We start from the raw sequence: 25,704 nt of genomic DNA, 5'->3' as shown, positions 1-25,704 counted from the left end.
GCTGGGAAATATATGAAAGATTAAACATCCCAATGTAAACACGAAGGGGCCAGCGACCACTTACACACGAACCCCCTGTTTGCTTTCGAGAAAAGCTTATTAAGTTCAAATCAATTTGATTACAGAACTTGGTGCAAAAAAGGTCGAAGTTGGACTCGTCGCCAACGAGCGGAGGAGGTGGGGAAGAGTTTGTTTCTATTAATAATAATAATAATAATAATAATAATAATAATAATAATAATAATAATAATAATAATAATAATAATAATAATAATAATAAACTCAAATTATTCGGTTTTTGTTTCTTGTGAAATCATCGATCTTCAACACCGGTTTTGAGTGGATAAGTGTAGCACATAAGTTACGCGCGAATATAATACCCTAATCATTTCAGTGAATATGACTCGACTACCTCTAATTCCCATCCTAACCTAACCCAACCCAACCTAACCTAACCTAATCTAGGATGCATTATCTTTCCCCCCAACCTGACACACCTAACATAACCTAGGATGCAAATTATCTTTCCCGTTTAACGGGAAATAGTTTGGGGTTTTATCCCCATGACCTGACCTTGACCTCGACCTGTACATTATCAGGGCTTACCCTAACCTATTAAAGACTAGCTAGTGTCTCTGAATAGTGGAATATCGCGATAAATTCAGGAATAATATATATTCTCTAAAGACTTTCTGGTGCCAGATATATTTCCTGTGACTTATTGTTTATCGAATTCAAAATTGCACAAAGCTGTAGTTTCAAATCATATATTATTATTATTATCATTATTATTATTATTATTAAGGAACACGTCTGCAAAAAATTTAGCCAGCAAAGCAAATTCATGAGGACACGATGCCATGATATCGAAAAAGGTAAAAAACAAACACAGGGATAAAATCAACTTGATACATGATTCATAAATCACTGTCAACTCCTCTTTTCACTGCCTTAAGCGTTGAATGGCTGTTAGTGCCCCAGTGCCCGGTTTTATAGCCAAATTTTCATGAATCTATAAAATCACACAGGCAAGAGTTATTCGCAATTATTCCCAAGTTACTGTTTAAAGCCTAAATAACACATGATTCATTTGTCATTGAAGTTGACCGTTTACATGAATAAATTTGTGGTCCTTGCAGATACCAGAAGGCTCCAGAAAGTTACTCCCTCTGATTCGAAAAATAAAAATCTTTGAATCTGTGGTCCTTCCCAGCACCAGAGGGCCACAGAAAATGCCTCTTTCTAAAATATAGATACATTTGTGGTCCTTCCCACACCATAGGGCCACAGAAAATGCCTCCTTCTAAAATTTAGATAAATTTGTGGTCCTTACCAGTATCAGAGGACCCAAGAAAGTGCCTCTTTCTGATTCTAAAATAAAAATAATTGATTATAGAAATCAAAAGAATTAACTTTGTGGTCCTTACCATTTGCCGAAGGCCCAAAAGAGTTCCTCCCTCTGATTCTAAAAATAAGAATCTTTCAATTTTCGTGGTCTTGCCAGCACAAGAGGGCCAGAGAAAGTTCCTCCCTCTGATTCTAAAAATAAGGATCTTTCAATTTTCGTGGTCTTTCCAGCAGCCAGAAGGGCCAAGAAAGAAAATTCCTTCTCTGATTCTAATAAGAAATCTTTCAATTTCCGTGGGTCTTGCCAGCAGCCACCCAAGAGGGCCAGAAAAGAAAGTTCCTACCCACTAATTTCTAAAAATAAAATCTTGGTCAATTTGCGCCGGGTGGTCTAGGCCAGCACTTAGAGAGGCCAGGAAGTTGTTCCCTCCTGATTCTAAAAATAAGAATCTTTCAATTTTCGTGGTCTTCCCAGCACCAGAGGGCCCCCAAAAGTGCCTCCTTCCCATTCTAAAAATAAGAACTTAAATCCATTCATTAAAAGATGAACTGTGATACCAAATACCTCTGCAAGACCTGAACCTACTCCAGTCACTTCTGAGCAGAAGAAGCAGCAGCAACAGCAGCACTGTTTACCTCAACCCTATATTTTTATCTTTCTTACCACATTTTCAAAATCGTAATCCCAACCGTATCATGAAGAGAGCGAAACCACAGAGAGAGAGACACAGACACACACATAAAGTCTTTTAATCTTTTGAAATCCCTCTCCCATCATTTTCCATCTCTTAACTCGACCTTTCCGCCAATTCAACTCCGGGAGAGAGAGAAGTTTAATTATCATCTCCTTCCTTGGGGAGTAAAAAGAAGAAAAGAATTAAAAAAAAACTATGGGGGTTGGGGGCGTGTTGGGTCTTCTTCATCATACCCTCCCTCCCTCCCTCCTGGGGAGTGACAAAAGCTTAATATGAAGTAAAGCTGACAGGAATCGGCCAGCGGACCCCTCCCTCCTTCTCTGTCTCTCCCTCCTGGCCCCCGTCCCTCTGTCATCTGTGTTAGGTCAACAGGGAATGAGAAGAGGGGATGGGAGAGGATGATGGCTGTAAAAGGGGGCTGAATTCCTCGGAAAATAAAAGGAGAAGGAGGAGAAGATTTTGATGGTGATAGGGTAGCAGCAGGCAAGAGGAGAGATGTGACAGCCATTTCTTCCTGAGTAAACTGTCTTTTTATTCTTTTTTTCAAATACTTTGATGGCTTCTGCTGGATATAAGATTCTAGATTATTATTATTATTATTGGAAAAGTAAATCCACAATAGTATGTCAGTGTTTGACTTTGTTATTGAAAATATAAAGTAAAATGCTTTCTGCTTTATATTTTGAATAACAAAATCAGATATACTATTGTGGATTTATTTTTCCATTTTATTGACTCGTGATTATGAGTTTTCTTTGGATTATTATTATTATTATTATTATTATTATTATTATTATTATTATTATTATTATTATTATTATTATTATTATTATTATTATTATTATTATTCAGAAGATGAACGCTATTCGTACGGGACAAGCCAACCAAAGGGGCCATTGACTTGATTGAAGCTACCAAAGAATAGTATTCGTTCGAAAGACACAACAGACGGTAATGGGAAATACAGGAAGAGGAGATCAGTTATTAGAAAAAAAACAGATAAATCAATAGGAATGTAAGAAGATTATTAAAATACAAGAAAGTTGTATTTGGTTATTAATGCATTGTATGTTCGTTTGAACTTTGACTGAATTTCCAGTTGTCTCAATTGTATATTAATACTTGTATGATAATAATAATAATATAATATAATAATAATATAATAATAATAAAATAAATAATTAATAATAAAATATAATAATAATAATGATAATAATGATAATAATAATAATAATAATAATAATGTGATAAAAACACAATAAACTATCTCTCATTTTATTTCTCTGATCGCTTGTACTAACTGTTTGACATACGACCCTAGAATCTAGAGTTACGTCGTTTCGCCCGTATAATATCACTACGACAGCAGGGAACAATTATGATAATAAAACCTCATTCAATAAAAATTTTCGTGGCCAATTTTAAATGATTCTTAACACAACATTGTCTGTGCGTCATTGCGTTCTTGCTTGCATAATAATGTCACGATTAGATAAGACAATCGTCGAATTAAATTTCTAGTCTTTAAAGAATCCGGTGACCTATTTTAAATTGATACTTCGAGTCATATTCTTCACGCGAACACACACACAAACTCGTGCTCTCTCACCTCGACTTTTAAATCTTTTGGAACTCGACCTTTTCCTGGCTCTCAGAGTTCAAAAAAAAAAAATCTTCAGTTTCTTCAAGAGTGGAGGGAGTCAGTCATCAATCCCAAAATAGAACGGTTGGAATATTCCTGCTTCAGGATGTGAAGTTCAATGTTATCTAGTATGGTCTTGTAATGTCTTGTCTTGTTCACGTTGGGGGAATTATTCCAGAACAGCATAATTTATTCTCTCTCTCTCTCTCTCTCTCTTATTTCTTTTATATTTTGCCGCACTGTTAAACATAGACCTTTGTAATCAATATTAATACTTTTTTTCTAGTTTAGGAAGTTAGATTAATTCTTTCTCTCTCTCTCTCTCTCTCTCCTCATCCTCTCTCTCTCTCTCTCTATTTCTCGCGTTCTCTCACCCCTCTCACGTTCTTTTATATTTTGCCACACTGTTAAACATAGACCTTTGTAATCAATATTAATACTTTTTTCTAATTAGGAAGTTAGAGATTAATTCTCTCTCTCTCTCTCTCTCTCTCTCTCTCTCTCTCTCTCTCTCTCTCTCTCTTTTATATTTTGCCACACTGTTATACATAAACCTTTGTAATCAATATTGATACTTTATTCTAATTAGGAAGTTGGAGAGTAATTCTCTCTCTCTCTCTCTCTCTCTCTCTCTCTCTCTCCTCTCTCTCTCTGAACACCATTATTTGCAAAACAGATATTTAAGATATATTGAAAAATAAACCTGGTACTTATTAGTTAATGCTGAGGGACTGTTCCTTTTCTCTCTCTCTCTCTCTCTCTCTCTCTCTCTCTCTCTCTCTCTCTCTCTGCCTAGAAACACCATTCTGGCCATTCAGAGATATTGAGGTATAAAGAAAAATAAACTTGTTTTCCAAAAGTCGATGGTGAGGAATCTTCAAAGGAACATTTTAATCTCTCTCTCTCTCTCTCTCTCTCTCTCTCTCTCTCTCTCTCTCTCTTTCTGTGTGTGTGTGTGCGTTACTGTATTACATAAAAGAGCATGATTTATAATCAGAGATATTAGACATAAGACACAATACAAGAAATTTTAAAAATAAAATTGGTACCCACGAAGCATCTTTAAGGAAAATTCTATGCTCTCTCTCTCTCTCTCTCTCTCTCTCTCTCTCTCTCTCTCTCTCTCTCTCCCCTTACCCTTCTCGGCTTCTTCGCACGCAGCCAGATTTTTTGCAAATGACTGTTGTCTCAGCGATTAAGTAATTCAATTTTGGACCTGAGGGGGGCGAACGTATGGGTCGGTAGGTAGGAGGGGGAGGAGGGGGGGAGATGGGCCACTTTAATGGACTTCCTGGAGGGATCCGAAAAGAGGGGAGGAGGAGGGTTTATGTGTATGGGGGGAGAGGACGGGGTTCGGGGTGTTGGGTGGGAGGGGGCCCGGGGCCCAGCCGCCTCCTTCCCAAACCTGCTAACAATGACACTGATAGATGTCGTCATCTGTCATCTGTCTCGACTTTGCTGTTAACGATGTCCTGTTAGGATTTTGTTTATTTATTTATATATTTAGGGTGGTGGGGGGAGGGGGACGTTCCCCCCTCGCCCCTGCCTCAAAAAGGTGGCGGGGGAGGATTGTTCTTTATGTTCACGCTGATATCAATATAATGACTGTTGATGGGTTGATTGTTTAAGTAATCTGTCTCTTTTGGTTGTTCTGTTGAGAGACTAACTGTTTAGTTTTGCTCTGATATTTTTAGTTATATATACATACAGCCATACATATATACATGCACATACATACACCCAAGTGCCCACACCCTACAGACATCACACATAGTAACTTAGTGATGACACCACGCTGACATCAACCCATTGACACTGATTACACTGACCTACCGAAATTGCCATCAATCATGACGTCACGAGTAATGACCATAAAAGCGCCCATTTGAATATGATAAATGAAGTCTTGATGTACAGTGAATACAGAGAGAGATTTATGGTGGCTGTCTATGGTGATTCATAGTGTCTTATGGTGTGGGGACGGACCATTGATAGATGGATGTCTTGGATGATGGGAAATCTCTCTTTGGCCCCTTGATTTTGTGGTCAGTTATATGATGATGATTAGATAATATTGTAAATTATTACTTTTATTGAGATGGCTATTTGTCCGTCCGTCCGCGCTTATTCTGTCAACCCTCAGATCATCAAAACTACAGAGGTTAGAGGGCTGCAAATTGCTATGTTGATCTTCCACCCTACAATCATCAAACATACCAAATTGCAGCCCTCTAGCCTCAGTAGTCTGGAGTTTATTAAAGGTCTTTTTGACTTCGAATGGAGAAAATACACACCCAAAATTCGGGAATTGGTTTCTTCATCCTATTGGGGCTGAACTTAAGACGTAAAGGACATTGGAAGTGTCACTATTCATCTCAGCGACCTCGAAAGCTATATAATTTAGATGTGAATATCTATTGCCATGAGTGCATTAATATACAGTAAATATTCCTAAGTGAAAAACAGCCTAAAAGATTATGCACATTATATATATATATATATATATATATATATATATATATATATATATATATATATATTATAATATATATCAACGCTAATTTAAAAATCTATTCGCATGAAATTTTCATTCATCTGAAATGACGAAGTAGTAAAATTACTGGGATGAAATATATTTCTCCAGAAAGAGGAAGATAACTAAAACGCATAAGTTCCAAGATATCACTGGAAAGTTTCTAAACATTACTGCAATGTATTAGTATATTAATATTCTTTTCATTCAGTCAATACTGCTTGGACCCAACCACCCTTCGCAAGCACTTCAGTTCTTTGGGTAAGAACGGTCAACTGAGTTTTGTCCTCGTATAAAACAATTAAAAGAGATATGAGCTTCTTACATTATTATTATTATTATATTAGTATTATTATTATTATTTATTATTATTACTATTATTATTTCGGAAGGAGACCCTCTCGTAGGCAAGTTTTGTGAAAAATAGTCGCTGCTTCAGCACTATTAATCTTGTAGAGAGTCTTCTCTATTTTTTTTTTCATTTATTCATTCTTTTTTTGCCGAAAAATAGAGAAGACTCTACAAGATTAATAGTGCTGAAGCAGCAACCATATTATTATTATTATTATTATTGTTATTATTGTTATTATTATTATTATTATTATTATTATTATTATTATTATTATTATTATTATTATTATTATTCAGAAGATGAGGAACCCTATTCATGTGGAACAAGTCCTACCAAGGGGCCACTGACTCGAAATTCAAGAACTTCCAAAGAATATTAAGGTGTTCATTCGAAAGAAGTAAAAGAGGGCAATGGGAAATAGAGAAAGCGGAAATCAGTCACTAGAAAAACAGACAACCATTACTAAATATATAAATATAAGTAAAATACTTAAATGCAAGTTGAATTGCATTAGGGGCAGTAATGCATTGCGCATTCACTTGAACTCCTGAAGTTCCAACTGCGCGACAACCTCTTAAGGAATCCTATTAAGGAATCTATTAAGGATCCTATTAAGGAATCCAACGTTATCTAAACTCGAGACACAGAGCTTCTATGATCGTCTATGAAAAGACTAAATCTCCTTCGGTAATCCGTTGGTACATGGTGACTTAAGCTCTTGTGGAGAAGAACAAGAAGAGGAGGAGGAGGAGGAGGAGGAGGAGGAAGTGTGGGCAAGAGGTGACCGAAATATCAAGCAGCCTTGCTTTCGTTCATATAAAAAAAAAGAGCCATAAGCTCTTGTGGATAAGAAGAAGAAGAAGAAGAAGAGGAGGAGGAGGAGGAGGAGGAGGAAGTGTGGGCAACAGGTGACTGACAACACAAGCCACCCGCTTTTGTTAATATAAAGAAAAGCACTAAGCTCATGTGGATAAGGACGAGAAGAAGAGGAGGAGGAGGAGGAGGAGGAGGAGGAGGAGGAGGAAGCAGAAGAAGCACCAGAGGATTAGCGAAACTCGTTCCAATCTCCCGAGACCGATTACAGTTGATCCCCCTTTCCGTCACAACTGGATTACGAGAGAGAGAGAGAGAGAGCCCCCTGGATTATCTCTCTGCCTTAATCCTCGGTAGGCGCATTGAACACGTGTTCTTAATACAAGCAGACACCTGCATTGTGCTGCAGGTGCGTGATTTCGGCCTTCCGTCAGCGACTGCCGGGTAATTGAGTAGGGCCTAGCTCGTATTTCAATCGGTATTCGCTGGAGGACTTCGAGTTTACTCGAAGAGAAGAGAAGAGAAGAGAGAGGGCCTTTTCAGACTGTGGACAGGTTCCTGTGATATATATGATATATAAAAACGTGCTTTATTACTGGCTGCAATAATGATTTAGACGTTTTGGGGAGGGGGGGGTGGGGGGGGGGGGGAATTAACTATGCATATTTTTTTCTAAATTTTTTTACTGACAGCTACAATGATTTAGATGTTCCAGGGGGATTAACTATACATATTTTTTTAAATGTTTATACTGAAGACTACAATGATTTAGACGTTCCTATTGGAATTAACTATGCATATTTTTTCTTTTTTATATATGTATATACTGATAGCTACAATGATTTAGACATTTCTATGGGAATTAACAATGCATATTTTTTTATATTTTTTATGCTGACAGCCACAATGATTTAGACACTTCTACGGGAATTAACTATGCATATTATTTTTCAATGTTCACACTGACAGCTATAATGATTTAGACATTTCTGGGGGTTGAATAATTCATATATATTTAAATTTTTCTATTTAATCTAGGTGTTATTTAAACTGACTATGATTTTTATGGTTGTTATCTTTAATTAATATAGGTGTTTTTTTATACTGACACTAATCTTAATTTATAAAGGTGTTATACTGACACCTATAATAATTTAGACGTTTCTGGGGAACTATACCTTATTATGCAAATGTATAAAAATGTAATGAATTCGAGAATCGTTTTTGCCAAAAATACCTGAGATTTTTTGTAAAGAGATTGTTTTTATTTATACTTACAACTATTATGATTTAGAAGTTTCTGATAGTACAAAGCGTATTGAAAATAATGGTAATGAACTTAGCAAGATTACCTGCGATTTTAAAAACAACTTACAGAGAATTTTTTTTATTGTTATTTTTCATTTCATCCAAAAAACAAAAAAACAAAACGAACGAGGAACATTTTCCATCTGCATAAAGTTTTCACCGGCTCATGCGTCCCAAAAATTTTATTTCGGCCCTTTTTTTTAATTCTTTATTTCTTTTCTTTATTCACGTCCCCGTGCGCATTCTACATCGCTTTTGTTTCTCTCCGGAATCATACTGTGATATCTCTTCTTTTTATCCATTTTTTTATAACGTTGTTTTCCTCGAAAGTTTTTCATGCTTTTCCTCTCCCTGTTTCCTCTTTTATTGTTTTATTTTCATTTTTCTCTTCCTGTCCCTCCTACCCACCCCTCTACCTCACCCCCCTTCTTCCACAAGTCTTTCATTTTTCTGTCTAAACCTTTTTATTCATCGCATCTCTCCTTCTTCCTCATTCGCGCAATCTCTCTCTCTCTCTCTTTTCCTTTGAATAACAAATGGATAATCCCTGGTTGAACTAACTCGTTTTCGTCAAGGTACGGGATTATGGTATTAATACACACGGCTTAGCGGAGGAGGGTGTAGGAGGTAGGAGGATGTAGGAGGTAGGAGGGAGGAGGTAGGAGGTAGGAGGGAGGAGGTAGGAGGCGTTATTTGGCGGGGATAAATTACTTTTCGTTTTCGAGACCTCGCGACGAGAAGGAACTATATAAAACGACCCCCGCCCGCCCGATCGTAAGGTCGACTTCCCCTTTCTACGCCCAAGGCGTCGCCGCCCTTACGGGCGGGAGAGGGTACTCTTAAAACACGGCTCCCCCTAGGGCATCCTGCGTGCGCCCTTCTTCGCGCCCGGAGAGAGCGTGCGTCCTTTTTCGTCATTTCTTGCGATCGTCGAAATGGCGCGCGGGCGGGCTGGGTAGAGTGTCCCCGTGGGTGGTCGAGGTTTGACTTAGTAATTATTGAGTCTTTACCTCGACTATATTTTAAAAAAAAAAATTTCTCTCTCTCTCTCTCTTCTCTTTCTCTATAGAGTGAGAGAGAGAGAGAGAGACTCTCATAATGTTAAACGATGGATGAGAATAAAATACAGGTTGAGAGGATATTTGAAGAAGAAGAAGAATGAGAAGTTAGCAGAGAGAGAGAGAGAGAGAGAGAGAGAGAAGAGAGAGAGAGAGAGAGACTTGACTAAGTGACTGGGCCGGCCATTTCGCACTCTGCAGAAATCGCCCCCCGCCCCCATGCCCCTCTGCCCCCTCCACCTCGCATTTTGGGGATTAGAATTACCGGCGCCTCTGGAGGAAAAACTCCGTTTTCGAGAGCCTCCAGATCCGAGTCGTTTCAATTGCTGCTGCTTAGAGCAGATGTTTTTTCTTTTATTTTCTTTTTTTCATTTTAAGGCAACAGCGGCGGGGCGTACATTCTCTCTCTCTCTCTCTCTCTCTCTCTCTCTCTCTCTCTCTCTCTCTCTCTCTCATTCGAAGCCTCTTTTCAAACGTCAATTTCAGATCCTCGTCCATCGCTTGTAATTGTGACTTTACGGTTCTCTCTCTCTCTCTCTCTCTCTCTCTCTCTCTCTCTCTCTCCGGAAGACATAAAAAGAGAGAGGTGAGAGGGCATTGATAGTTAGAGAGAGAGAGAGAGAGAAGAGAGAGTAGGTACAGCATCGTCCATCGAAGATCTCTCTCTCTCTCTCTCTCTCTCTCGAAGAAGAAGAAGAAGAAGAAGAAGAAGAAGAAAGAAAAACCTAGAGAGAGAGAGATTATAATGAGAATTTTTAATGTCAGTTTCAAGGGAAGATGACGGTTCTCTTTCAGCATCTATTATAACCGGCTATCCCAGGATGGGCCAACAAGCGCGTGCATTTACCTGCAATTACCAAAACAGGCATATAGGTCCTGTTCATTGTTTTCGGACACGGGGTCCTAAAAACACTTAAAAAAAAAATAGTCTCTAAATGCCGTCTATCCAGGGAAGCGGCCCTCCACTAGATGCATTCACCTGCATTTATCAAAACAGACACAGCAGGTCCTGTCAATTTTTTATCGCAGAAGTCCGTAGGTCCCGTTGATTTTTTTTTTCGGGGGGCGGAGCGCCCGCCACTCCCCTCAAAAAAACAGCATCTCTAAACGCCGTCTATTCAGAGACGAGTCATCGGGCGAATGCATTTAGCTGTTACTTTTATGAAAGCAGGTCCATGTCCTGTCCAATTTTTTCGGGGTCGAAAGCCCAAAATCTCAAAAAAAAAAGAAAAAAAAATTTTTTGTCAAAAATCGCAAATCGTCGATTAGGACCCCGCTAATTATAGCTCGTTCGCTGAGGATCGTCGAAGCAGCAGCTCGCTCGCTCGTCCAAGCAAATCGTCCAAGCAGATCGTCGCCTCGAATATAAACAAAAAATGCGACTTATTTGCCAAGTATTAGCGACAATCCGCGCCTACGTACTTGGCGCCGAGTAACGCTTCCCCGATATCTTTTGTACGCTTGAACGCACCTTCCGCTTTTGTGCCCCCTAACCAACCCCCCCTCCCCATGCCATAATCTTTATCGGACTTAATGGGCTTGGGGGAGGAGGAGGATATGGTGTGAGGTGGGAATGGGAATAGGAATGGGAATGGGATTAGAATCATTCCATCTACGCTGCAACCGGACTCCTGATCTCTCTTAATCCGTCCTTATGTATATTTCCGAATATTTTGTAAGTCAATATTTACGTTCGCGATTAGGCGAGATAACGAAGGGGTAGGAGGGGGTTGGGGGGGAGGGTAGGGGGAGGGGTGTTGGAGGTCGTTGCGCTCTATACCACCCTGGATCTCCTTCCTTTCTTTCTTTTCTTATTTTTATTTCTTCTTCTTTTTCTTCTTCTTCTTTGGTCTTTGTCGTAGACTTCCAGGCCTTCATTTGGTACTACATTTTTTTTTTTTTGGTGATTTCAATACTCTCTCTCTCTCTCTCTCTCTCTCTGTATTACGTGTCTGCACGTGGACTTGAAAAATAATTTACGAAACGGAGAATTAGATGATGAATATTTAAGGATTAAAACATAACAAAAACTTCTGCAATTCAACTTGAATTTTGTACCGTATCGTAGCTGCCGTGGCTTGTTTGTGTTACCGTTGTACCATAGTACCCTAACAATCTATACCTATTATATATATGAATCGTACCATAACATAATTTTCATCATGTTAATATCATTCTAAAATATCCCGTTAGTAATAATATACTGACATATGTCACCAGTTTCTAAGTGCAAAGATGAACCATTACGAAAATGGGTGAACAGAATTATAGGCCTATCTCCACTAAAATCATAGGCCTACGCTTATTACCTGCAAACACTATGGGGAATTCCACCATGAGAAACTGTCTCTGTTATGACGTGAAAATAGACACAAAAGAATTTCGAAATCACGTCAAAATTGTCCCTGCGGGTTCGAAGCCACCCTCCCTACCCTTTCCTAACCCCAAACCCAACCCCCTTCGCCCCAATCCCACTCTCTCTCTCTCTCTCTTCCATCAACCCGAAATTCCCCCGTCGTCATCTTTTGTTATCATTGTCGACGGCCATGTTGTTTTGTTATCTTTGCGAGGGAAGCACTTGTTATCTTAGTAAGTAGACCATCCTGTGGTGAGTTAATCCTTAAAGCCCTTCATTGTGGGTAGGAGGTTCCCAGGGGAGTCCTGTTATCGCGCGGTCCTACAATATTCTCCGCCCGGGACGGAGACAGATGGATAGATGGACCTGTGTAGGATCTGTCGGGAGTTCTCTTTTGTCGTTTTGAAGGACGGTTATTCGTTGTTGGGGGTGTTCTCGTTGAATAACAGAGATGTGAGTGGGATTGATTTTATCTAGAGTATTTCCTATGTAACCATTCATTCTCATTCACTTTATAAGTTCAACTTAACCTAACCTAACTTAACCTAATCTAACCTAGCCTAACTTGGAGCCGCAAAGGCCCAAACAGCTAAGGTATAACGTAAATATTTATACGAAGTAGATTAAGTATTCAAAGGTTTATCGACTCACTTTTGAAGCTAAATTACATTCTCTATAACCATAAACTTTCATTACCTCACATGGCTAAGGTAAAACGTCAATATTTGTACGAACTAGATTTAAAAGTTTATCGACTCACTTTTGAAGCTAGAGTACATTCTCTATGAACATTAACTTTAACTCAAAAAGTGCAACGTAGCCTAACCTAACTTAACCTAACCTAGAGTAAACTTGTCTGACATAAGTAGGATGAAATGTCAATATCTGTAAGAACTGGATTGAGCCTGTCAAAGTCTACATTTTCACATTTTTTTAAGCTAACGTTTATTCACTACAACTATTAATTCTTCTTAATTGTAGAGTTGCATTCTAACCTAACCTAACTTAGCTTAACGTAGAGTAATCTATACTAACATAATTACTATCAAACGTCAGTCTCTTAAGAACTGGCTATATATTCCAAAAGTCTATTGATTCACCTTTTCCCTATTTCTCTCAATTCTTGTTAATTCTATAAGCGAATCCTAGCCTAACTTTACTTAATCTAGAGCAGCATAGACCCACACAACTAATGTGAATCGTCGCTATTTGTAAGAACTGGATGAGTAACTAAGAGTTTACTGATTTCACTTTTTTTCTGTATCTTTCCTCTCCAGTTTCCCGACTCATGGGCGGCTCGAACATGAACATGAACATGGGGAACGTGACGTCGCTGTCAACATGCAGCATGGCTGACAACAAGGCGATGCAGTTCCCCCTATCGCAACGAAGAAAACGGAGGGTCCTCTTCACGCAGGCGCAGGTAAGGGATGGTTTTATTTCCGTTTCCTTCTTTCTAGATAATAGTTTTTAGAGTTTTCTATCCTTTTCTTTTTCCAGTGTTCCTTATTGCCATTTGTTCCTAGTTTAGTGTTTCAGACAAGCATTATTGTTCCCAGTTAAATGCTTTCAGACAAGCATTATTGTTCCCATTCAAGTGTTTTCAAAGAAGCATACTTGTTCCCATTTAAGTCCTTCAGACAAGCAAATCAGAGAGGAACTTCGGAGTTAACTAGAGTACTAAGGATTTGAACCTTGGAGAGAAAATAAACATAAGAGTAATGATAAATATCATATTTTCCAGTAACACTTATTAAAGAAAGAGAATAGATACCTCACCCATTCCATACAAAACAAGAATCACAACCACATCAAAGTAATATCCTATGTATATCTGTCTCCAAATGATCGATGAGTCAGTAACTCAAGTGATTCATTGATCCCCATTTTCTTGCCTTCTAAAATGTTCAGCTTCGGGCGATGGATGACTAAATTAATTCTTCTTAATATTCTTTTTTTCTCTTTTGAAGGTATACGAACTCGAGAGACGATTCAAGCAGCAGAAATACCTCAGCGCCCCCGAAATCGAACAGTTAGCAGCGCTGATCCATCTTACACCCACACAGGTGAGTCAGAGAGAGTGACAGCGAGAAGGGATATATATATATATATATATATATATTATATATATATATATATATATATATATATAGATATATATATATATATATATATATATATATATATATATATATATATATATATATATATATATATTATCTAATATATATATATATGAATATATCTATATAGAATAATTATATATATATATAAATTATGTCACATCACCCGTGATTCATATAAATTATTCGAGCTACAAATGTCTTTAATATCTAATTCGCTCTACCTCGGAATTAATATATTTTATATATGTAAACCGAATGGGAATTTTTTTTGGTTGATATTATTATTAACTTAAAACTCCCCTTCGGATGTCATATATAAAAATAATTATAATTCCGAGGTAGAGCGAATTAGATATTAAAGGACATTTGTAGCTCGAATAATATACATTATATATATATATATATATATATATATATATATATATATATATATATATATATATATGTATATATATATATATATATATATATATATATATATATATATATATATAACGAATATATATATATATATATATATATATATATATATATATATATATATATATATATATACATATATGATTATTCCCGAAGCAGAGCGAATTGTATATTAGACGACCTAATGTATAACTCAATGTTTGTGATTGTTAAAAAAATAATGTTAAAAAGTCGCCGTATATAATATAAGAATTCGTTATAGACCACCCAATGTATACCTCAATGTTTGTGAATGTTAAAAAAATGTTAAAAAGTCGCGGTGTATAATACAGAAATTCGTTATGCATTTACAAAAGTGATACCAGTTCCTTTGGAATTTTAACTTTGAAATATAAATGGAGACGATACGGTTTTGCTAAGCTATTTGATTGAATACACTGAAGTGTTATTATGTGGAAATTACGTATAACGTCGTGTCACGCATTACGCCAAGCTAACATGCAGACACTTTACAGATCTCGTATCCGAAGGGAATACATGACGAGAGAGAGAGAGAGAGAGAGAGAGAGAGAGAGAGAATTAGTCTGTGTATAAGAGAGAGAGAGCGAGAGAGAGAAAAAATTAGTATGTGAAAGAGAGAAAAAGTCCGAGTAAGAGAGAGAAAGAGAGAGAAAATAAATCTATTTGTAAGAGAGAGAGAGAGAGAGCGAGAGAGAGAGAAAAAAATTAGTATGTGAAAGAGAGAATTAGTCTGAGAAAGAGCGAGCATTACTGTGTGTGTGTGTGAGAGAGAGAAGAGAGAGAGAAAAGCAAGAGGGCTGAAACACAGAAATAGCTAAACAAAGAGACCAAGGAGAGAGAGAGAGAGAGAGAGAGAGAGAGAGAGAGAGAGGAGGGGAATGAAAACAGAAAATGGAATCCCACAGATAGACAAAGAGGAGAGGAGAGAAGAGAAGAGAAAATAAAATAAAACGAGATAAAAAAAAATATATAGAAAACGAGAGAAAGAGAGAGAGAGAGTTACAGCAACGAACATAGACACACAAACCTAGCAAATTAGAGTAAACAAGGAATAACTAAAAGGGAAAAAAGAACAAAGCTTGATAAACGAGAGTGCACAGGGGGCAGACGGAAAATGAAGGGACGGAGGTCCCCGGTTACAAATATTATTGCCTGTTAAACTCTAATACTCAAGAGGACAAGGGTGGTGAGAGGATGGCCGCCCCCCCCCCCCCCCCTCGAGTGTGGGGGAACAAGGGGGGGGGGGTGGGGGGCAGGGGGGAAAAGGGGGGGAAAGGCCTTTATTAACAAATATATCCTCTTTCTCTCTCTCTCTCTCTGTTTGGGTAGCTTGCTTTCACTATCTATATATTATCATTTTGTCTTCTAATTTATGGAGAAGCTTGTCTCTACGTGAGACCTCTCTCTCTCTCTCTCTCTCTCTCTCTCTCTCTCTCTCTCTCTCTCTCCCCTGTCATTCTGTCTTAAAATTTATTCTCTCTCTCTCTCTCTCTCTCTCTTTTTTCTCTTCTCTCTCTCCTCTTTCTCATTCTGTCTTCAATTTTATTCTCTCTCTCTTTCTTTCTCTCTCTCTCTCGCTATGTTTTAATCTTATTCTCTCTCTCTCTCTCTCTCTCTCTCACCTCGTCTCCTAATTATCGAGTATCTGACACATATAGACACATATATATCTCGGCCCTATCGAAATTATGTGTTTTCGATACTGAACAGAATGCCCGACGCCCCCCCCCACCCTTTTTTTGGATGGGGGGTGGGGGGTGGGGGTTTCCACCCGAATCCCGCTCCATTCATTTCACGTTTTGTATAGCCCTTAAGAGAGAAACAGGGGGGAGGGCGAAGAGAGAGAAAGAGAGAGAAAACACAATATAGGTTTTTATAGCGTTCAATTTTCCCAGAAAAAAAAATAAAGGAAAATAAAAGAGCTTATATTTCTTGTTTGATTAAGTGCATTATTTTGTCCGTCCGACTTTTGTTTTTGTACTTTCGTCGCAGGTTTGGGAATTTTTGTTCCTTTATTTGAAATGTGCATCGCTGACGCAGGTGTTTAAAGATGCGTATATTACCTGTTCATAATTATGCAAGGAATATCTGCGTATGAATGCGTGCGTAGATATATACACATACTTCACCTTCAATGGTATCTATGTTATAATACAGGCTCATACACATGAAAATATTATTCATTCTAATGACAAGTTTGTATGAATGTATACTCACGTTTATACACAGGTACACACACGTCGCACAAATAAGAAATAATGTTATGTATTGTAATGGCAAGTTTGTACGTATGCATACGCAGATATATACGCATATATACGCAGCGTTTGACTTGACTCACATTTATGGTGTCCAGTGAAGAAAACTATATTATACAAATGGGATGACAAGTTTGTAAATTCATTTAATTTATATTTGTTTCAGTACTAGGTCACACATACACACAAACGCACAAAAAAAAGATTTTACAAGAAATAAAAAAAAATGTTTACTAGGAAATATTGACCATGTCCAGAAATTGGAAACAAAATATTTACCACGTCACAGAAATTTAAAAACGAATATTTATCAGGTGACAGAAATTGAAAAAAATATATTTACTAGGTCACAAAAATGAAAAAACGTATTTACCTTGTCCCAGAAATAAAAAAAAAATCAAATTACCAGGTCACATCAAATAATATTTACCAAATCCCAAAAATAAAAAAAATGTACCAGGTCCCAGAGATGAAGAAAAATATCAGGTTACATAAAAAATATTTACCAAAACCCAGAAATGAAAAATAAATTAACCAGGTCACAAAAAAATTCCAGGTCACATAAAAAAGTATTCACAAAAAAATACCAGGTGACATAAAAAAAATATTTACCAAGCCCCAAAAATGAAGAAAAATTATTTACCAGGTCAAAACTTATAGAAAAATTATAATAAATTAGAAAAAAGTTTCTCTAACTCAATGAAAAACATTATATATCGGAATAACACAGAGAGACTTATTTAGAAACAGAGTATACGAATCCAGTAAGGATTAGAAATCCACAAAAATTATTATGAAATAAAACAAAATCAATAACAAAAATCCACAAAATTATTAAAGACTTAATTAGAAACAAAGTATCCTGGTACAGTAAAGATTAGAAATCCACAAAAATTATTTTGAAAAATATCAAAATTAATACAAAAAAAATCCACAAAATTGTAAAATCGCTCTTTTTAAAAAAAAGAGGCCACATCCAGTATTAACCTTATTCGACAATACCATTTCCCTCTTCAAATGCTTTCATCATATCTCCTTCTGCCTCCCCTGGTCTATTCTCTACCACTCACTCCCACCTCCTTTCCTCCCCCTCCCAGATACGTTCTTCCTTTCTTCTCTTTCTCCTCGCCTCTCATTTTTCTTTTACCTCTTCCTTTTTTATGGGGCCCCCCCCCCCTCCCCCCTTCTTCCTCTTCTTTCCCTTTCTTCCCCTTTCTCCATCTTTTCTCTGTCCTTTCAACGTTTCCCTACTTACTAGCTCCTCATCAATCTTCGCCTGGATGCACATGTCAAGCTTAATCAGCCTCGTGGACAGACTATCTTTTTTTAGTTACCCCCGGGTCTTGTGCGGGCTTGCGCGTGCGTATGTGCGTGTGCTTGCACGTGTACGTGCGTGCGTGGACAGGAAGGCCAAAATCCTCGAGAGAGATTTGTGTTTTTGCTTTAGTTCGAAGGTGTACAACAATCTCTGTTAGTCAAAATACACATCTATCAGTCCCTCAGAACAGACTACAAGACCATAAACGTATTCCATCAGTGTTATGAGTGTTATGAGTGTGTACGTGCACGAGAAGGACAATATGCGTGAGACAAGATTCATGTCTTCTTGTAGTTATGAGTAACAAACTCATCTGGTTAGAACGTACATATCTGTCAAAATCATTTTGAACGGAATACGTATCCATATTCATTATACATCACAAAAACCATCTATTTTTCTTCCTCACTTAAACGATCAATATATATTTAAAAAAAAAAAAGATGCGCTGATGCTGTATATATATTTTTTCCATTAATGAAATTTGCTAATTAGATGATTCATTAAAGGGATTGTACACTTGACAAAATTTTAATTCTGCGCGGCTTCTCTTTTAAGTGACTGGGTGATATTATCATGTCCAAAATTATGTGGGACAAATATATATATATATATATATATACATATATATATATATATATATATATATATATATATATATAATATATATATATATATATATATGACTGGTAACAACGTTGTTACAACAGACTTTCCATCTAATACAAGGAGCCCATAAAAACGCCAAAATATAGAGGAGAAAATACTATTATTTCAGAGACTGCTGTCTCTCTCAATTCTACCTGAAGTGATGAGACAGAAGTCTCTGAAATATAGTATTTTCTCTCTATATTTTGGCGTTTTTATAGGCTCCTTTTATTATAGATATATATATTTATATAATATATAGATATATTATATATATATATATATATATAATATATATATATATATATATATATATAATATATAGGTTTATGTGTGTACAATAAAATTTACCCGTGATAATATATCCATTAATAATTCTATTTTTAATTATATTCATTTAAATGAGTATATACTATAGCATACATTGTAATACTTATTTCTTTTTTTTGAAAATGTACATTATGTTGTATAGACGTGTATATACGTATAAAAGCGGAACATGTTGTCAACATATCAGCAACTTATCACATATATATCGCACATACGTTGAATACAAGTCGATGACTAATTGGTAACTCTAACCAATGCCTCATACGATTACCTAGCATCTGCCGAGAGTTCGTCCACCATTAAGGTCGCGTCGACTTGTCGTCAACCTGTCTGCGACATATTTGCGACAAGTTACCGACGCGTGTCTGTGATGTATTTTTCATGAGTGAATATATTTTACCCACAATTAATTCTTGACTTCTAATTTGCTTTAAATTACCTATCTGTGACATGTTTGCCACAAATTGTCACATGTTTATGACATTTTTTTTAGTAACTACTTCTCAATCCTTGACTTCTTGTTAACTTATGCAACATGTTTGCAACAAGTTGCCAACATGTTCATAACATGTTTTCAATAAGTTGCCAATATGTTGATGACGTGTTTGCAACAAGTTGCCAACTTGTTGATGACATTTTTTGTTAATACATTTTCCCCCCATTAATCCTTGACTTCTTCTTTACTTGTAGGTAAAGATCTGGTTCCAGAACCACCGATACAAGATGAAGAGAGCGGCCAAGGAGAAGGCCATGTCCGAACAGAACCAGAATTCCTCCAGTAATAACCAGGTGAGAGAAATGTAACCAGGTGTAGAGAGAAAAATGAACCATGTGATAAAAGATATATAACCAGGCGAGGAAAAATAACCAGGTGAGAGAGACAATAACCAGATGATAGAGGAAAAAAATTACCAGCTGAGAGAAAGAATAACCAGATGATAGAAAAATCACCAGGTGAGAAAAAATAACCAGGGAGACGAAAATAAGCGAGTGGGAAAAAATATAATGTGAGAAATAAACAGCCAGGTGAAAGAAAAAATAACCAGTTAAGGAAAAATAACCTGGTGGTAAAAAGAATAACCAATTGAGAAACATTATAACCAAGGTGAGAAATAAGGTGAGAAAAAATAACCAGGTGAGGAAAAAATAACCAGGTTGTAGAAAAAATAACCAGGACAGAAATATGACCAGGTAAGACAAAAATATAACCAAGGGAGAGAAAAATATAACCAGGTGAGACAAAATATAACCAGGGGAGAGAAAAATATAACCAGGGGAGAGAAAAATATAACCAGGGGAAAACAAAATAACCAGGTAAGAAAAATTAACCAGGTGAGAGAAAGAGTAAGCAGGTGAGGAGAAAAAATTTAATGAGGTGAGAAAAAAATAACCGTTTGAGAGGAAAATAACCAAAACAGATAAAAACCAGGGGATAAGAGAAATGTTTGTCAAAGATTTACATACTTTCTTGGCTCAATAAGAAAGGGGGAATATATATAATATATATATATATATTATATATATATATATATATATATATATATATATATATATATATATATATATACACTCTATAGATGAATACATGGGAATGCATACTTTGGTGTATATATACACTTGGGGAATATATACTTAAGTGTAAGTGAAATATATATATATATATATATATATATATATATATATATATTATATATATATATATATATATATATAACAGTCATTTGGATGAGAATAAAAATAAAATTGACCAATTTAATTTTTAAGAAAATCACTTGATATCAATCGCAAATAAAAAACACAAAAATAATTATTTAAAATACAAATAAAAATCCTAATTTTTTTTCTATCCAGTCCGTAGGATCCCCGAGGCGAGTGGCCGTGCCCGTCCTCGTGAAGGACGGGAAGCCGTGTCCTTCGGCGGACGACCAGGACACTCCCAACCACGCCAACTCCACGCCCTCGACCACGCCCATCACCTCCACACAACCGCCTACCGTCCATCACGCCCCTACCCAACTGCAGGATCAGCACACGCCCACTTCCTACTCAGCCACTGTTCATCATTCCGGTGAGAGAGTCCTACGTGTGAAGTCCTTAGTCTAAAAGACTCCTTAGAGAGAGAGAGAGAGAGAGAGATTTTTACCCTATGTTTGAAACCTGGAAATGATCTGTTTGTAGAATAGTTTCTCTCTCTCTCTCTCTCTCTCTCTATAGAGATTCCTTATATCTATTATTTCCTCTCTCTCTCTCTCTCTCTCTCTCTCTCTCTCTCTTATCATGTTTATAATCTTATATATATATATATTGAGACCTGACGCCCACATTAATCCCGCCCATTTCCATCTCGCCCATCACAGGAAGTCACGTGATCAGTGGAACCTTAGGAGGTGGGGGCTGCCCCTCCCCCATGATGTCGGAACCGGGGTGGGCGGCGTCGTAGGGGCGGGCTGTCTTCCGCCCGTGTCCTCTATCGGCGGAGAGTACGCCCGCATGACGCCCCCGACTCACCACATGGTCACCCCGCCCGCCACACCCCACAACCCTCCGAACATGTGTTACTTTCCCCTGCAGGGGCGTACTTGGTGAACAATGGGTGCCCCGCGCGCCCTACTAGTGCCCTCCTGTTTTTCCCCTGCTGCCTAAATTGACTACTAACCCTACCTACCTTCCTTCCTCAATCCCCACCTCCCCTCTCTCTCTTTTACTCTTTCTCTCTTTCCTCTTATCATAGTTTCGTAGTTTTCTTCTCCAGTGCCCATATTCCGTCTCCCCTTAAGATAATTATTGTTCATTTTTCATCTCTTCTGGAAAATCGCTACGTAGAAATCGTATAAATATGGTATGTCATCAATCACTTTTTTTTTCATTTATGATATCATAAATCATTTATTTATAATTTTTTTTTCTTTTGCGTTTATGAGAAGTCATGACATGTTATTATAATCACAACTATACCATTAGTGCCGTTGTTGTATGTCATTACAACTAAATCCTTCATAGGTCGTTGTGACTAAAGTGTCTGACCTCTGACCTTCAACCCCACATAACCCCCCTTTTGACCTTCGAGTCGTTATGTGATTGCCCCCAATTACCCGAGAGCCATTCATACCCTCCTGAGTGTTGAAGTCCCAATGTCCCACCTACCACGGAAAAATTAAGATGAAGGTAAATAACAAAATCCTTTTTTTGTCCAAATCTAAAATAAATTGGGATACTTACAATTTTCTATTGATATTTAAATTCATGTACACATGACTCCCTCACCTTAAGCAGCCTGAACGGCCCATCAAACCATAATTAAGGTATACCTTCATATCCCATTGATTTCATGACACAAACCCCAAACTCTGTTTTTTATGGAAGAAAGTATATTCTTGTAGAGATCTCGAGGTGGGCGCTGCTGGACTAGAGAAAGAGAGACTTATATAAATCTTCCGCCAGCTCAGCTCCCCTTCGAAGTATACGTTTGTTAATCTTATAGCAATAGAAATCCTCAGGGTAGATGTTTTGCAGAAAGAAAGAAAAAAAACAAAAAACAAACAAAAAAAAGGATTCGCGTCTTCAACTCCCACTCCAAGAGTTATGTCTTGGAAAATAGCAAATCTTGAAATGGGTTTAATATAATTAAATTGCAGAGATTTCTTCTGCAACCAAGAGTTGTTTTATATTAGAATGATAAGCAAGAATCAACTTGGAATGGGTTTAATGTCGTTAGGTTGCAATCAGAATTGACAAAAGGCCTCTATAAGCGCAAGTTTCAGAAACCTCTTCTGGTACTCGAGTGGTTTGTCTCAAGAAAGCGGAGAATCTTGTGGTTCTGGACGCTTTGTTAAGCTTTCAGAGTCAATTTCAGTTAAAAGAACGAATGATTCAGAGTCATTCTTTTATATAAAAATAAACGTGTGAACAAACCACTGGCAGTAAAATATGACTGACTTTGACGAACTGATGAAGTTTCGTTTTGTTAGAAGTTAAAAATGACGAAGGAGTCCCAGCTTAGGAGACCATAATTAAGACAAGACACGAATCCGTGATATTGATGTAATTAGGGAAAATGGATGAACCTAACTGTTAATGTAAAGAAGAAGAAAAAGTAGATGATTGGAAAGAAAATACATATATAAAAAATGGACCATTTCATCCAAACATCTCAATGGCATATGCAATTTTGCAATTTAGTTTAGTCGTGATACAACGAACTTGACGTATAAGACTTCCCTACCGTAGAATGAAATATGCGAAAGTTTAATATGAATTAAAGAACAAAGGAGTCTAATTCTATTATCGCAACCACCCCAACCCCCCGTCAACCCCCAACCCCTTTCCCCCTCCATGAAAAAAAATTGGGATGAATATAATTAGGCCCGAGTGATATGTTTCCAACACTATTTGTTTAGCAGACTTGATAAAAAAAAACTAATTAAATTTATCATTAACATGTAATTACCGACACGCGTCAAAAATTGCATTCCGGCTAAAATGTGAGGATAAACGAGCACTTATTTTTTACTCTCGTTTCTGATATGTGATGTGATTGGATTCTTATCAGCTGGGAAATAAAGTTGGCAAAATAAATAAAGTTGACAAAATGCGATTTATTCGTTCAATTGATACGAACGGATTCTTTCTTATCAACGAGAAAAGGTTAGTTGATAGCCCATGAAATATTACTCACGATGCTCAAATTGCAGTAGATAATCAAATGGTAATATTAGGTTAGGTGGCTTCGCCCATACACACACACACACACACAAAAGAAAGTCAGATTTCGACACATATCAAGTTTCCCTGAACGAGTAGAGAGAGAGAGAGAGAGAGATACTTCGGTATTTCAAGTGTTAAAAAAATGAAAATAGCATTGCTTAGGAAGGCTGTTTATATTATAATATATTTAAGATAGAAGAGGACTCTGTTCAAGTGACTTAAAAGCATGTGCAGTAGTTTTTTTTTTTTTTTTGGTTGGGGGAAATACGAGAGACAGACAGTTAGAGCGACTGCAGGCGAATTCTGTTGCTTGCTTACAGTTTTGCTGTCCTCTGAGGACGATCTAAGCCCCGAGATGTGTTGCTGGTGATAAAGTAAACACTGTCGACGATTCTGAAGACCCCCTCCCCCCATCCCAAGAGCAGCTTACGTCCTCTAGTAAATAATAAGTCAATAAACAAACAAACAAACACCAACCTGGAACTAGAAATAAGCCAGTGAGTGTCACTTGTTACCAGGATCTTAGAAATTAATCTTAATTTGTTAGGAATGCTAAGTATATTTTGACAATATACTGTGTGTGTATGTATATACGTGTATGTATGCATGTATATGTAAATATACAGGTATATATATATTTATGTAGCTATGTAATGTATATATACACACCAAAGTATACATATATATACATATGACTTATACAATACCACAGCACTGCGCACAACAGTGCTACCTTAGTGCCAAATACTTGTTGTAAATATAATTATTAATTTAAAAAAAAACTTAAATAAAATGTGTAGCAGCGTATACATATGTACAGACTAAATAATAATGTACTCTGGGCACATCCCCCCACTCTCTCTCTCACCTGTAATCTATAAAAAAACTATATTGAAATATGCACTTTACACATATAATTAGGTTTAATACTTTTAAGATTGTCAGACTGCAGTATTATAAGTAGGCTCCCTACCCGATAGATGGCGTATGTGACCAAGAAACACAGGATTATTATTATTATTATTAATTATTATTATTAATGTGACAAGACTTCATGTTGCTGACCAAACCTCTTTACATCGTTTTCATTTTCCCTCTTTTCTCTCTTGTTGATAAGAGAAATTTTTTTTTTCAGTTTTGAAAGGAATAAATTATTTATAGTAAGGTTCTGTTTTTTTTTTTTTTGCGTTTTTTTTAAATGCAGCTCATTCTTTAACTAACTCATCAATCTAGCTGTCTCTTTTGAAGTATCCTAGCCGTAAGTGAGCAGTTGAAAGGACGAAAATCTAAACGCCAATAAGTCTTTCACAAAATTTAGAGTGTAATATGGATTTCCCTTGGACTGTCTGTCTGTCACGATACCAGAGTCACGCGGTTGCTTGAAAATATATAAAACAAAAAGAAAAAAATAATTTTTTATATATATACACTTGTAGCTCCAAAGCAGAGCATGTTAATATTTCTTCCATTTTTTTTCCACATTGGGACTTCCTCCTCCTTCTCTTCTGCGCAGAAGCAGTGGAGGAACTCGATGCTGGAAAAAAAATAAATAATAAAAAAAGCTGACGTAAGCATCCGCGTGACCCGTGTGACGAAAAAATAGGCCTTGGATCATTCCATCCTGACCCCCCCCACCCCCCCCCCACCCCACCCCCCCCCCTCTCGGCCCCTTTTAGTGATCACTGTTGCATTCATGATCATCATTGAACCTTTCTCTTTTCATTTCACAAAGTCCCTTCATTTCCCCCCACCCCCCTCCCATCGGAAAACCCCCG

At 37.0% G+C, this 25,704-nt stretch overlaps 1 protein-coding gene across 1 annotated transcript in view; it reads left to right on the top strand.

Annotated features, from left to right (window-relative positions):
- Positions 1-25,342, top strand: part of LOC135197305 (thyroid transcription factor 1-like) — a 64,443-nt gene extending 39,101 nt beyond the window's left edge. The window contains 6 exon segments of the mRNA XM_064224446.1: positions 13,382-13,527; positions 14,075-14,170; positions 19,916-20,014; positions 21,077-21,293; positions 21,583-21,645; positions 21,648-25,342. Of these exon segments, the coding sequence (XP_064080516.1) occupies positions 13,382-13,527; positions 14,075-14,170; positions 19,916-20,014; positions 21,077-21,293; positions 21,583-21,645; positions 21,648-21,811 (785 nt within the window). The 3' untranslated portion in view covers positions 21,812-25,342.
- The last annotated feature ends 362 nt before the right edge of the window (positions 25,343-25,704 follow it).

This window comes from Macrobrachium nipponense, chromosome 18, assembly GCF_015104395.2.
Source record: "Macrobrachium nipponense isolate FS-2020 chromosome 18, ASM1510439v2, whole genome shotgun sequence".
NCBI lineage: Eukaryota > Metazoa > Arthropoda > Malacostraca > Decapoda > Palaemonidae > Macrobrachium > Macrobrachium nipponense.
The sequence above is the reverse complement of the archived record's forward strand: the minus strand, read 5'-3'. Positions and strand labels throughout refer to the sequence as shown.